The sequence below is a fragment of the Chrysemys picta genome, chromosome 1, assembly GCF_011386835.1.
Source record: "Chrysemys picta bellii isolate R12L10 chromosome 1, ASM1138683v2, whole genome shotgun sequence".
NCBI classification, from domain to species: domain Eukaryota; kingdom Metazoa; phylum Chordata; order Testudines; family Emydidae; genus Chrysemys; species Chrysemys picta.
In genome coordinates, this window is record NC_088791.1 from 196508795 (window position 1) to 196522621 (window position 13827).

Below are 13827 nucleotides of genomic sequence, written 5' to 3' on the forward strand. Positions count from 1 at the left end.
CTTAAAAATCATGCTCTGGGCTGCTCTTTATGGACACTACAGATTCCACTGTACTTCCATAATGTATGGTTTTGCTCAGATATCCTTAGCCAAAATTTCCCCTCTCAGGAGCAGCATGTTGTACATTAGCTGATTACCACTTTACCACAACAGTTGTGGTTGCTGTTCAGTGGTGCTATGTACAAGCATAATTTTCCATAGGACAAGCTGGTCCATCACACACTCAGGCTATAGCCTACCATGAGCATGACGCTTAAGAGGATTTAAAAAAAAAAAACCCTGTCAAGGTGTACCTGGTCAGTTGGGCGTACAGTGTTGTACATGAGGAGCGGGGGAGAGGAAATCCCAGTCCCACAGTGATCAGCCGATGCCCTGAAGCATGATATGTGATTACTTGTTTTACGAAAAGGAACAATAATTTTGTGAAATGGTTTGTATCCTTCAGGATCAGATGTGTGTATATAATTTATCATTATTAATTTATTGCTACTATTATCGAATTTAGTGCCAGATTGACAACTGTGGAAATTGGAGTCTAATATTTAGCTACTGAACAAATACAGCATGAACAGCAGCATAAAAGCTTTCCCACACAGATCCACAAATATAGAGTGCTTCAACCCTTACAATTATGAGTAATAAAGGAATTCATTTCTATGCCCATTCAAACTTTGGTCTCTCTGTAAAGACTACCTACAAGAACACCATTTTGTGCCAGTTGGGCTGGTATCTTTATTGCTATTACTAGATTTCCACTGGACACCAGAAATGTTGCTACAACAAAGCAAAATGACACAGACTTTTACAGTAGTTCAATGATAAATAAATAGAGAGATCCTATCTCCTAGAACTGGAAGGGACCTTGGAAAGTCATTGAGTCCAGCCCCCTGCCTTCACCATCAAGACCAAGTACTGATTTTGCCCCAGATCCCTAAGTGGCCCCCTCAAGGATTGAACTCACAACCCTGGGTTTAGTAGGTCAATGCTCAAACCACTGAGCTATCCCTCCCCCCAATAATCTTTCAGCTACTTATTTTCTTTTTCTTCTAGCCAAGGCAAAGGACTTCCTTCTTCTATGACTGGAATGGGAAGTAACCAGGTGATAAAAAGAAAGGACATTGTCAATTTCTCTTTTTATAATGCTTTTTTTGTTTGTTTTTTTGTTTTTCTCAATCCCTACCCCCTGCAATTTTATTTACAAATGAGTGATTACTTCAGTGTTACCAATATAGTTTTCGAACATACACACACAAGCTGTCATCTTTTGATTTTGACTTTTGATCTAGTTTTGCCCTATAAAGATGCTCTCATGGTCCAGTTTCTTCAAGGCATTCATTGGACCTTGGAGAAATCAAGAAAATCTGCCTAGTAAGGATTTCTTCAAGTTGACCAGGCTGATGAGCTTAAGTAAAGTCAACTCTGGGAAGACAGCCATTAGTCTGGTGCACCTCTTGCTGTGTTATTAATGCTTTGGCCTACCCTGCCTACACATCACTTCACAAATATATTCAAAAATAGAATGAGACTATGATGGAGTGATTCCTTTCTGAATATTACCTTTGTTCCAGCAGCTTTGGCTCCTGAGCTTATAAAGGTAGACATTTTATATTAATTTAGCATTGAGTTTCTTTAAGGCTCACTCGTTTCCCGTGACCGATGGATCTGTGCTAAGGATTGAGTTGCCTAGGTCATCTCAAACTATTTAATGGCTGAAGTCAGAGGGACCTAAAAGGTATTTTCCCTCAATATCATGAGTAAAAGTTTCAGGCTTTAACAAAGAGAAAACAACGGTTCAAAGAAATCAAAACAGATTGCGGAAGATAAAATTTAGTGCCACGGTGACATTTTTTAGACTAGGAAATATTTTATCATCTGCTTGTCTGAAAAAGTCCCAAAAAGTTAGGGAAAGGTCAATCAGTGATCTAATTACACACTGTTCACCAGTGTCATATTGATGGACTTGATCCAAGGTTACTTAAAATAAATGATTACATAACCACTGCTGTTCTTTAATTTAATTTTGCTTTTCATAAACCCAGATATCCTTCCTGACCGAATTTTAAAAACAGTATTTTTTTATCCCAACTATCGTTAACAGTACATTATACCAGAGAGTAATTCTGAAGACTCCTAACATGAGCTTTTCTAGTGAGTCCCTGGAGTCAGAGGCAAAACAATCCAAGAGATTGGCCCAGAATACAATGTTCCATTTTTACATGGAACATTTGTAGTTTACATTTAGGTCATACTGTCAAAATGATGGAAGAAATTTAAACACCAAAGCAGCCATTGATGTATTAATGAATAAGATCATTACACACTGTTTTTTAGCAGAGATGAACAGTTATTAAATTTGATAATTGGACCTATGGGGTCAATTTAGCGGGTTTAGTGAAACCATTTGCTCTGCAATTCTAGAAAAGAGATGTTCTTTGGCCAAGTGAGACAATGCATAGCAGTTCATGTTGATCAGGTACGTCAAATGAGAACACTAAATATGACGTGAGCTTTTCAAGAATAGCCTTCAACTGCAATGTAAATACCAACAAGGAAATTAAATGGAGTGTTCAATAACGACAATGACCGTTTGTCTTCCTTTCCTTACTTTTCAATCAGAGTCTATATTTGTTAGGAAATGTTTTCAAAATGTCAGTAAGCAGACACAGACTCTCTTCCTTTATGGAACATTCAAGGCTCTGGAACTCCTCATGGGCTGCTTAACTGTCTGACAATATAAGATAGACCAAGCAAGCACAAAATGAAATCACATTTCCACTAAATGCATTATGGGGGGTTATTAGGTACAGTATTTAAAGACCTTATCTCAATTTAAACTCATGATGTGTTCACACAAAAGAAGTTAAAATCATGATTTATGCATGCGCACATTGCTTTCTTTGAAATCTCTGTTCTAGTAGTATTTCAGAATTTGTGAATTCATAATATATTTATGAGGGTTTTTCTCACCAATTAAAACACTTCTGACTACACTTTTTATTTCACAGTTATTTTACTCCTGTATTAGAAAAGCCCCAGAGGAATTATTAATCATAACCTTTCTGCAGAATTTTTAACCAGCCTATTGAAGAGAGACAATGCTGAATTTAATTCTGTAAAATGGTTTAAAAATTCTATAGGAAGGACATAGTTCTCTGAAATTCTGTGAAAGCTTTTTACGGCAGGAGTCATTTTCTTTCTTTTGTGTTTGTATAGTGTGTTGCACATTGAGGGTGCGCCCAGAAATAAAATAATCAAAATAATAATAACAATAATTAATATAGATTTGAGAGTAATTTTGACATAGCCATATTGATTTAATCCCTAGTAAATTCTAGAGGACTTTTCTATAAAAACTGACAGGAGCCAGCATAGCATGAGTTTATAAAAATGAACCTCATTTTCATTCATTTGGCTTGATTACCAGCTATCTTTGAAAGAAGAGAGTGGATGGATTTCCCTTCAAGTAGGTGAGTTTATTTTTTAAGACAAAGGACTAGAGGAGAGGCCTTCTAGTGATGTATAGGCAGGGTAGGCCTAATTCAGACAGCACTGGGGTCACTCTGGCACTTTTATGTAGCACTACAGGGCTGGAGCATGGTGAAGGATCTGACCTAAGATGCACGCAATTCAAAGAAAATAATGTTTTCCATCATCACCATTTTTATTGCCTGCAAAATGTCAGAGTCTAAAGGCAAATTAAAACACTAAAAATAACACAAGACTTATTTGACAGCCCCCCAAAACTAACAAAGATATGCATGTTTAAAAATTACAGATAAATATGATTTGACAGAGAATAATTGAAGATTATTTTCTCCCCAATTTATGGACCCTTCAAAAGTTTATACCCTCACCGGTAATAAACAATTTCCTATTCTGCTTTACAGTATTGTAGGTATTAATGATGTTGTCAACAGCCACTGCAGGAGAAATTCAGACCCCTAAAATCAACTGTTGGCAGATAAAATGCTCTTCAATTAAATTTTGGATTGCAGGGTATTTAGATGCTATTTTAAGTCTACCCATGTGCTGTTAAATTATCTAGACTAGCAAATATTTTTAAATGTAATTATTTTATAAAAAGCATTTTAATTCAACTTTTAAATTAATAACATCAGTGTAAAGAGCAATAAGGGAGAATAATATTTACGATGAACAGTCATATTTCTCTTGACTTTTCCATACCAGCACACATGATTTCTCGCTATTCTTGTATAAAAAACCCACACACTTCACATAAATGAGACTTTTCCAAGAACCCATCCCCTGCCGGATGGTAAGGCCAGTGTTTAAGTCCAGAGCATATTGTTTAGAAGCTGTTGCACAATATGGATTAGAAACGGGAAGAGCTTCAGTACCATTTATTCTCCCGTTACATAGGGGAAAACTGCTTTGTTTATTTAGAAAACTAACACACACACACTCACACCATTCTGGCCTTGATTCAGGAAAGCATCCTTGTTCAGGTTAATACTTTAGCACATGCTTCAAATTATGCCCATACTTAAACCCCAAATGAAATATAAACATGCCTTCAAGTTAACAGTTAAGCACTTAAGTGCTTCTTGAATAAGGAGGAATTTAAGCATCTCCTTAAGGGCTTTCTTGAAATGGGGCCCCAGCTTGTAAATTGGATCCCTGTTCCCCCCTGTCTTTGTCTGTTTTTGTCTTCATGGACAGTAAACTCTTCAGGGTAGGTACTGTGTCTTTGTACAGCACCTCACACAATGGGGTCCCAATTCTGACTGCGGTCTTTGGGTACTACTAAAACACAATAACAAAAATACTTGTAATAATATTATAATAGGATAGTAAACTTGAGAATATACCAAAGGGAATAATCTAGCACTGGGCCCCAGGAAATGGGTTAAATATAATATATAAAGCTGGTTGAAATTTTTTTTTTTCAATTTTTTTCAATGACTTTTCATCAATAGCTTTTTTTATGAAATGGCTTTTTCATCAAAAGGAGAAATTTCAGTTGGAAATATCTACTTTTAATTATAATTTTTCAGAGGTATAATTAAAAAAAATCAAAAACTGAAAAATTTTGTCTGAACAAACAAAATTTCAATGAAACTAAACATTTTTCCTTGCAATAATTTTTTTTCATGGGGGAAGGGGTGCGTTTGGTTGCTGAAACTGAAAATACATCTCTCTCTCTCTCTCTCTCTCTCTCTTTGTAATGGAAACCCAAAAAATGTGGCAGAAAATCTTTTACAAAAACAAATTTTTTTGTTTTCCTGAATTTGTTTACAGGAAAAAGAAATTCCAGAGTATCTCTTCTAACAGGTCTTTTCCATCTCTAACTTTTTGGATCCTATATTCGCATTCCAGAGATTATGAGTTTAGAGCAGGTGCAAAGACACAGAAGGTCAATATCTAGCTAATTACAATAATGTTTTAGAGTGGTATCCGTGTTAGTCTATATCAACAAAAAGAACGAGGAGTACTTGTGGCACCTTAGAGACTAACTCTAACTGTCGTCATCATGAATAGGTCAGAATATGAACGAGAGGCTGCTAGGCAGCTCTCTAACATCACATTCTACAAGTAATTACCCTCTGATCCCCCTGAGGGTTACCAAAAGAAACTACACCATCTGCTCAAGAAACTCCCTGAAAAAGCACAGCAACAAATCTGCACAGACACACCCCTAGAACCCTGACCAGGGTATTCTATCTACTACCCAAAATCCATAAAATTGGGAATCCTGGACGCCCCATCATCTCAGGCATTGGCACCCTGACAGCAGGACTGTCTGGCTATGTAGACTCTCTCCTCAGGCCCTACGCTACCAGCACTCCCAGCAGGGGTGAAAGTAACTTAAAGGACTTACCGGTATGCCGGAGTCCTGAGCAGGGGCGTGACCTCAACTGGAAGAGGCCTGGCCTCAAGCAGAATAGGCGGGACTTTTCAATATTAAAAGGCCCTGGGACTCCGGCTGTGGCTGGGAGCCCCAGGGCCTTTAAATCACCCTGGAGCTACCAGCTGCAGAGGCGGCTAGGAGCCCCGGGGCTCAGGGGCGAATTAAAGGGCGCAGGGCTCTGACCGCTGCGGAGCTCCGGGCCCTTTAAATCACTATGGGAGCCCTGCCGCCGCTAACCTGGGGTAGCAGGGCTCCGGCGGTGATTTAAAGAGCCTGGGGCTCCAGACACTGAGGGGAGCCCCAGGTCCTTTAAAGTGCCACCCGAGCCCCGCTGCCGGAGCTCTGGCAATGATTTAAAGGGCCCGGGGTTCCCTGCAGTGGCTGGAGCTCTGAGCCCTTTAAATCACCGCCGGGGAAGACAGTCTAGTCTGGCACGGCATACCGGCTCTTGCTGGTATGCCGTACCAGACCGTACCGGCTTACTTTCACCTCTGACTTTCAGCTATCTTCGAGACACCACTGACTTCCTGAGGAAACTACAATCCATTGGTGATCTTCCAGAAAACACGATCCTGGCCACTATGGATGTAGAAGCCCTCTACACCAACATTCCACACAAAGATGGACTACAAGCTGTCAGGAACAGTATCCCCGATAATGTCACAGCAAACCTGGTGGCTGAACTTTGTGACATTGTCCTCACCCACAACTATTTCACATTTTGGGACAATGTATACCTTCAAGTCAGTGGCACTGCTATGTGTACCCGCATGGCCCCACAGTATGTCAACATTTTTATGGCTGACTTAGAACAATGCTTCCTCAGCTCTTGTCCCCTAACACCCCTACTCTACATGCACTACATTGATGACATCTTTATCATCTGGACCCATGGAAAAGAAGCCCTTGAGGAATTCCACCATGATTTCAACAATTTCCATCCCACCATCAACCTCAGCCTGGACCAGTCAACACAAGAGATCCACTTCCTGGACACTATAGTGCTAATAAGTGATGGTCACATAATCACCACCCTATACCAGAAACCTGCTGACCGCTATACTTACCTACATGCCTCCAGCTTTCATCCAGACCACCTCACATGATCCACTGTCTACAGCCAAGCTCTAAGATACAACCACATTTGCTCCAATACCTCAGACAGAGAAAAACACCTACAAGATCTCTATCAAGCATTCTTAAAACTACAATACCCACCTGCTGAAGTGAAGAAACAGATTGACAGAGCCAGAAGAGTACCCAAAAGTCACCTACTACAGGACAAGCCCAACAAAGAAAGTAACAGAACGCCACTAGCCATCACTTTCAGCCCCCAACTAAAACCTCTCCAGCGCATCATCAAGGATCTATAACCTATCTTGAAGGACGATTCCTCACTCTCACAGATCTTGGGAGACAGGTCAGTCCTTGCTTATAGACAGCACCCCAACCTGAAGCAAATACTCACCAGCAACCACACACCACACAACAAAAACACTAACCCAGGAACCTATCCTTGCAACAAGGCCCGTTGCCAACTCTGTCCACAAATCTATTCAAGGGACACCATCATAGGATCTAATCACATCAGCCACACCATCAGGGGCTCATTCACCTGCACATCTACGATGTGATATATGTCATCATGTGCCAGCAATGCCCCTCTGCCATGTACATTGGCCAAACTGGACAGTCTCTATGCAAAAGAATAAATGGACACAAATAAGATGTCAAGAATTATAACATTCAAAAACCAATCGGAGAACACTTCAACCTCCCTGGACACTCAATTACAGATAAAGTTGCAATTCTTCAACAAAAAAAACCTTCAAAAACAGACTCCAATGAGAAACTGCAGAACTGGAATTAATTTGCAAACTGGACACCATTAAATTAGGCTTGAATAAAGATGGGAGTGGATGGGTCATTACACAAACTAAAAATTATTTCCCCTTGCTAATTTCCCCCCCTACTGTTACTCCCACCTTTTAGTTAACTGTTTGAAATGAGACATCCTGATTATCACTACAAAAGTTTTTTTTTCCAGCTGATAATAGCCCACCTTAATTGATTAGTCTCGTTAGAGTTGGTATGGCAACCCCCATCTTTTCATGTTCTCTGTATATATATATCTTCCTACTGTATTTTCTACTCCATGCATCTGATGAAGTGGGTTTTAGCCCATGAAAGCTTATGCTTATGCCCAAATACATTTGTTAGTCTCTAAGGTGCCACAAATAATATTTTAAAAACTGATAAGCAGGAGGAAACTGCTAAAGGCAGTTCCTAGAAATTTTCATGTTCTCCAGTTTATTAGCATGCTTTGTAGGAGATACTGTTCTTCTAAATTAAAAATACGGAGAATCATACTAGAACACCAATAAAGGGAAACTAATATAATAGCAGTTTAAATGCTTTGTTCCTAAAATATGAGTGGGTTGGTGCTTCAAAATATTTTCCATAAATTAAATCCCATGGCACCCATCTGTGCCCTAATGAATTCCTTGGTTGCTGATTAGGTTCAAGGCTCAGTACTTTCAGAAAGAAAAAGTTATGTTTGTTTTTCTGCTTTATTGTTATGTGTTCTTTAAGATGAAAGAATCATAGAATATCAGGATTGGAAGGTACCTCAAAAGGTCATTTAGTCCAACCCCCTGCTCAAAGTAGGACCAATCCCCAAACAGATTTTTGCCCCAGATTCCTAAATGGCCCCCTCAAGAATTGAACTCCTAACTGTGGGTTTAGTAGGCTAATGCTGAAACCACTGAGCTATCCCTCCCCTCAAAGACAGAGTTTGTTAGGCCTGAGGGATTACCCCTTATATTCCACGATTTTATACCTCCATCAAACAGTGCTCATTTGGAAATATTGCTGACTTCTATTTAATTGGTGCCCTTCAGACTAATTACATATCTTACCTCTCACAATTAATTGGCTTTGGCGCTCCACAGCTGCAGCGTCATTTCTAGCTATACAGGTATAATTCCCATTGTGCATCAGTGAAAGATTAAAAATCCTTAAGGAGCTGGTGAAGTCAATGTTGTCAATAGTTACTCCAAGGCTGGCTGGGATTGGCCTGCCATCCTTCTGCCAGGTGATTGTGATTGGCAAATCCCCTGAGACCACAACACATGGAACGAAGACTCGCTGTCCAATGGAGAACCTTGGAAACTCAAAAGGCTGGATGAAAGGTGGAACTGAAATGAAAAATTAAAAGAAAAAAGTTATTGCAAATATAGTATAATTATGGAAAACACTGATAATTGTTGAAAAGAAAACTATTCTCAGCCTGCCAGCTGGTATGTCGCATATGTAATAGTAATAAAAAATAGTAACTACATAGCAGTTTTTATCCAAGGATCTCAATATGATTTACATTAATTAAATAAGTTTTACAGCACCTCTATGATGTAGGCATTATTTCTCCCATCTAACAGATGGATAAACTGAGGTGACAAGACCCTCAGAGATACTGATCACCTACAATTCCAACTGAAGTCAATGGCACCTGTGAGTGCTCAGCACCTCTTAAAATCAGACCATTACATGCTGATCCAGCAAGTTGTGGTTCCTGAAACATTCTCAGTAAGGCCTCCCAGAAAACAAAACTTCCATTTTGCAAAAAATGTTAAGGCTACAGCATTTGGTGGTGTTGTGCATTGGGACAAAAATTGAGACCTTTTAATTTTGTGTGAGAAAAATTAGAGCAAGAAGGAAACCCATCTCAGAATAGCCGAGGGTTAGAACACTCCCCTGGGAGGTGGGGGAGACCCACGTTCAAGTTCCCGCTCCGATTAAGAACAGGGGATTAAACTTGTGTTGTCTGACATCCCAGATGAGTGCCCTAGCCACTGGACTACTGGCTATTCTATGGTGGATGGGTGTCTGTCCCTCTCTCTCAGTTCTATCCCTGATTTGAGAAACCTTCCCCACTAAAGTTTTATCAAAATCGATACCTTTCTGTGAAAAGTTTTGGTTCTGATGAAAAAATGTTTTGTTGAAAAATTCCTGCCCAGATCTAGTTCTGAGCACTCTAGACTCTCATAGAAATCAAGGGCGCTAAGTATGCTCTGGGAAGAGTCAGCACCTTGCAGAATCAGGTCTTAGGCTGAGATCCTCAAGAGGTATTTAGGCACCTACTGCCAATTGATTTCAATGAGAAATCATTAAATACCTTTGAGGATTTAGGCCTTAGTGACTTTCTGACATCACAGAATAAGTCTGGAATAGAATTTCGTGTTCTAACCATTAGACAACTCTGCAAACAGTTACTCACAGCCACATAATTATCCCTACTGTCTTCAAATGGGACTACTCAGATGCTTAAAGTTAAGCATATGCATAGGTATTTGCAAGATCAGAACCTTAGGGTCAAATTAATTTCTATGCACAAGGGCAGCAAAAGGTCTGTGCACTACTTCAGTCCCATGCAAGCCCTATTAAGAGGCCTAGTTCAACACATCATGTGTTTATTAAGAAGGCTTAACTGGAATTAAACATTGTGCATGGGCCTTGTATCTGAGGGAAAAATGAAGCACTTTAGGTTTAATATGTCAAAGACTATGATTTGTGTCTACAAATTAATCAGAGAAATAATAAATATGTGAAGTTCTGATATTAACTTCACCCATTTGCATAAGCTCGTATAACAGAATCATGGGATAGATGTCAAGAGACCGAAGAAAAAATAATTTGAATTTGGAAGCCTTGCTGTTGTTGATAGTAGAAACATTCTTTCAGGTAGCAGTGACAGTCCATACTGATCCAGTAAATTATTGTCAGATGTTGGACATTGGAACAGTCCCAATTCCCATTCACGTTGATGACAAAAATGGCTATACAGAGTGTGGGTTAGGGTTCTTTGAATTGTTCTTTCTTCAACTTGTATTTTTGAGATTGACATTTCCATAGTCGTGAAAATGGAGACAAAGAGGAACAAAGTACTGGCTTTCCCCCTTCCCCATTCAAAAATGTCAATTCAGAGGACCCTAAGAGTAGTATAGCTTGAAGTAAAGATGCTAATTTAGGAGTACAGGCTCACATGCAGAAAGTCACCTGACCTTACTTGTCATGGCTTCCAAATCTAGCAAATATTTGATAGAGATTGCATTAAAGCCTGAAAGTATTAGATACGCTGTACTAGACATCAGCAAAGCAGTTCAGACTGAATAGGGAATGTTTTTATGTAATATCTGAAAATAATTCACACATCTATACTTCCAGTTTCTTGCTGGGATCAGAAGCAGGTGTATAGTCTGGGGCAATTTTTGGCTTAAGTACTCGTGGAAAGTTCCAGAAACTTGCAAGAAAGACTCGTCTCATGAAATTCCCACCCTAATTTTGGCGATTCTGAAGGATCAAATTAACATTCAAATTTTTGAGCAACTTTTTGCAAGGTATTGAATTTAGCCTCTCCACCCTAATCTCTTGCATTATAATATGTAGGTTGACTTCACCACTATGTAGCAGTTTTCAGATGGAATTTAGAAAGTAGTTGTGACATTTTGAAGACCAGCACATTGTCTCTCCAAACAGGTTATTAGAGCATAAATGAGACAGACCACTGTTTACTCCTGTTGTATAACCTTTAACAGGCACGTAACCTGTAGCAGTTTGGTGTCCTGGCAGAGAATATTTTTTAAAACCAATATGTTATTAGTATCATTGCTTTGATCAATTTCAATATTTCAGTGACAACTCCAACTTGTTGCTAACAGCTAATCTGATATTATATTTGTATGCTTGAGTTGCTCAAGACAGCTTCAATGAGCTAACCCGAGCAGGTATGTTCTTGGAAAACAAATATACTTCACATCTCAAGAACCCAATGACAGACAACAAAAAATCATTAGGCAAAATATGTCCCAATATTTCTAAAATAAAGTGGCTATAAGAGAGAAATTTCTGATATGTCATGTTTGAATAAATACAATTTGTACAAAGGTTGCATCTATCCCCAACTAAAGAAACTATGACAGGTTTCAGAGTAGCAGCCGTGTTAGTCTGTATCCGCAAAAAAGAAGAACAGGAGTACTTGTGGCACCTTAGAGACTAAGTTAGTCTCTAAGGTGCCACAAGTACTCCTGTTCTTCTTTTTAAAGAAACTATTTCATTTCTTTTAAAAAATACAAAGCCCACCTTACCACTGTATTACTCCAGTTTTATGCTGGTATAACTGCAGTTACATTGGAGTGTAACACAGGGCCATATAGTACTTTTAGAAGTACAGACAAGTATACTATAACAAATACTTCAAAAATTGTGTTGCTAAAATGTACTGCTATAACAAACATTCTTTCCTGTTTGGCAAAAGCTTGGACTTGAGCAAACAGGTCTCCAGAGCCTGTGGGCTTTTCCCCATATGCTCGTGGATTGTTTTTCCACTCCCATGGTAAGAAAGAAAACATTGAGTAGGACAAGGAAAGATCCAGTGAAGAGTAAGCCTGGGGTAAAACAGTGCAAATTCCAGCTCTTGAAATGTTTTAGGAATGCTGAAGCTAAAAGCACTTATTTTATTTAAGAAGAGGATCATTGGTCAGGCTCACTAGTGCAGAAATGTTCAAATTATGTCTCCTTGCCCCAGCAAGCGCACCTGTGAGAGATTCCTTTGATTACCTTCAGTTTTCACCACTGCCTTCCAGGAGAGAAGCAGCTTTAATATCTTGGCCAAAGGTCCACAGCAACCTTGTTGGAGGAAATTGCTGAGGGGATTCATTGAAACAGTACATCCTCCAACTAATCAGTCTTTGCAATCTTCCCTGTGAGCATTGCCACCCTCACCCCCTGTGGTCCCCCACAGTGAAATTGAGGTTGTTGTCACTTTGTATCACTGTTCCTTAGTGGATTTTTCTGCAGCATGCAAACAGAAACACCTACATGAATGGCTTCTGACACACCCTTTCACAGGGTACAGAGTGAACTCCCCTTCCCAGACTGGTCTAGATCCCCTGGCTGATACAAATAATGGCCTGACCCTCATCAACTTGTTCTGCCCCTTTGGGGCGCTTACTCACCTCCATTTGGACTGGAGTCACTTGGTTTTTATGCATTGAGAGTGCAAGGATCAGGACAGTGTCTGGGCCTTGTGCAGACACCCAGGACTAGCCACAGTCGAGCTCTTTGTAAATTTCCTTAACAACATCTGGTTTCTCCTAAACAGTTTCATCAGTTGTGTGTTACTAGGTGCAGAATCCAACTTAGTCACTGGAGCATTAGACTTTCAATTGTCTGCCCCTTACTGCAGCATATTGAACCTTATCAGCAGGGATTATCATTCATCAAAATATTTATTCCAAACTGAAAAGAGTGACCAAATAAACAGACTAGACATCTGCTAACGTTACATCTGCTAATGACATTTATTGATCTGAGCTACTGTCTCCGTATGTCCTGGGTTCATTGCTAAGTGTTAATCTAGCCTGTCCTGAAAAGGGAGAAACAATGTTCTAAAAGGCTTTGCTAAGCAACTGCATAAAAAAAAGGGAGGGGGGCTGATCTGTGTGACTCTATTGCTGTACAAAGACACTCATTTATCAGGGCACTGTATCATAGTGCATTCTTCACTTCTATGCCAATGACATATATATAAAGTACCCACTCCCCCGAAATACCCAACCCTACATTAAAAATATTGCAAAATCAAGCACTCATAAATTAGGAAATGCAAGAAGGTTTACATAGATTCTAAGGCCAGAAGGGGGCATTGTGAATGCGTAGTTTAACCTCCCACATAACACAAGTTACAGTTTTTCACCCAGTCATTCCTTCATTGAACTGTGGTTGAGCTGGACTATGTACTTTACAGAGACATCAATCTTGATTTGAAGATCTCAGTTGATACAGAATCCAACATGTTCCTTGGTAAATTGCTCCAATGGGTAATTACCTTCACTGTTAAACATTTGCACCTTAGCTCTAGCCTGAATGTATGTAATATCAGCTTCCAACCATTGAGTCTT

At 39.5% G+C, this 13827-nt stretch overlaps 1 protein-coding gene across 6 annotated transcripts in view; it reads right to left on the reverse strand.

The window, feature by feature from the left end:
- Positions 1-13827, reverse strand: part of DSCAM (DS cell adhesion molecule) — a 614601-nt gene that overhangs the window by 215644 nt on the left and 385130 nt on the right. For all 6 annotated transcript variants that reach the window (XR_010594753.1, XR_010594754.1, XR_006176627.2 and 3 more), the window contains exon 9: positions 8788-9066. Coding sequence is in view for 2 of the 6 variants with exons in the window: in XM_005304452.5 (XP_005304509.1) it covers positions 8788-9066 (279 nt within the window). In the remaining 4 variants the exon portion in view is untranslated. The remainder of the gene's footprint in view (positions 1-8787; positions 9067-13827) is intronic.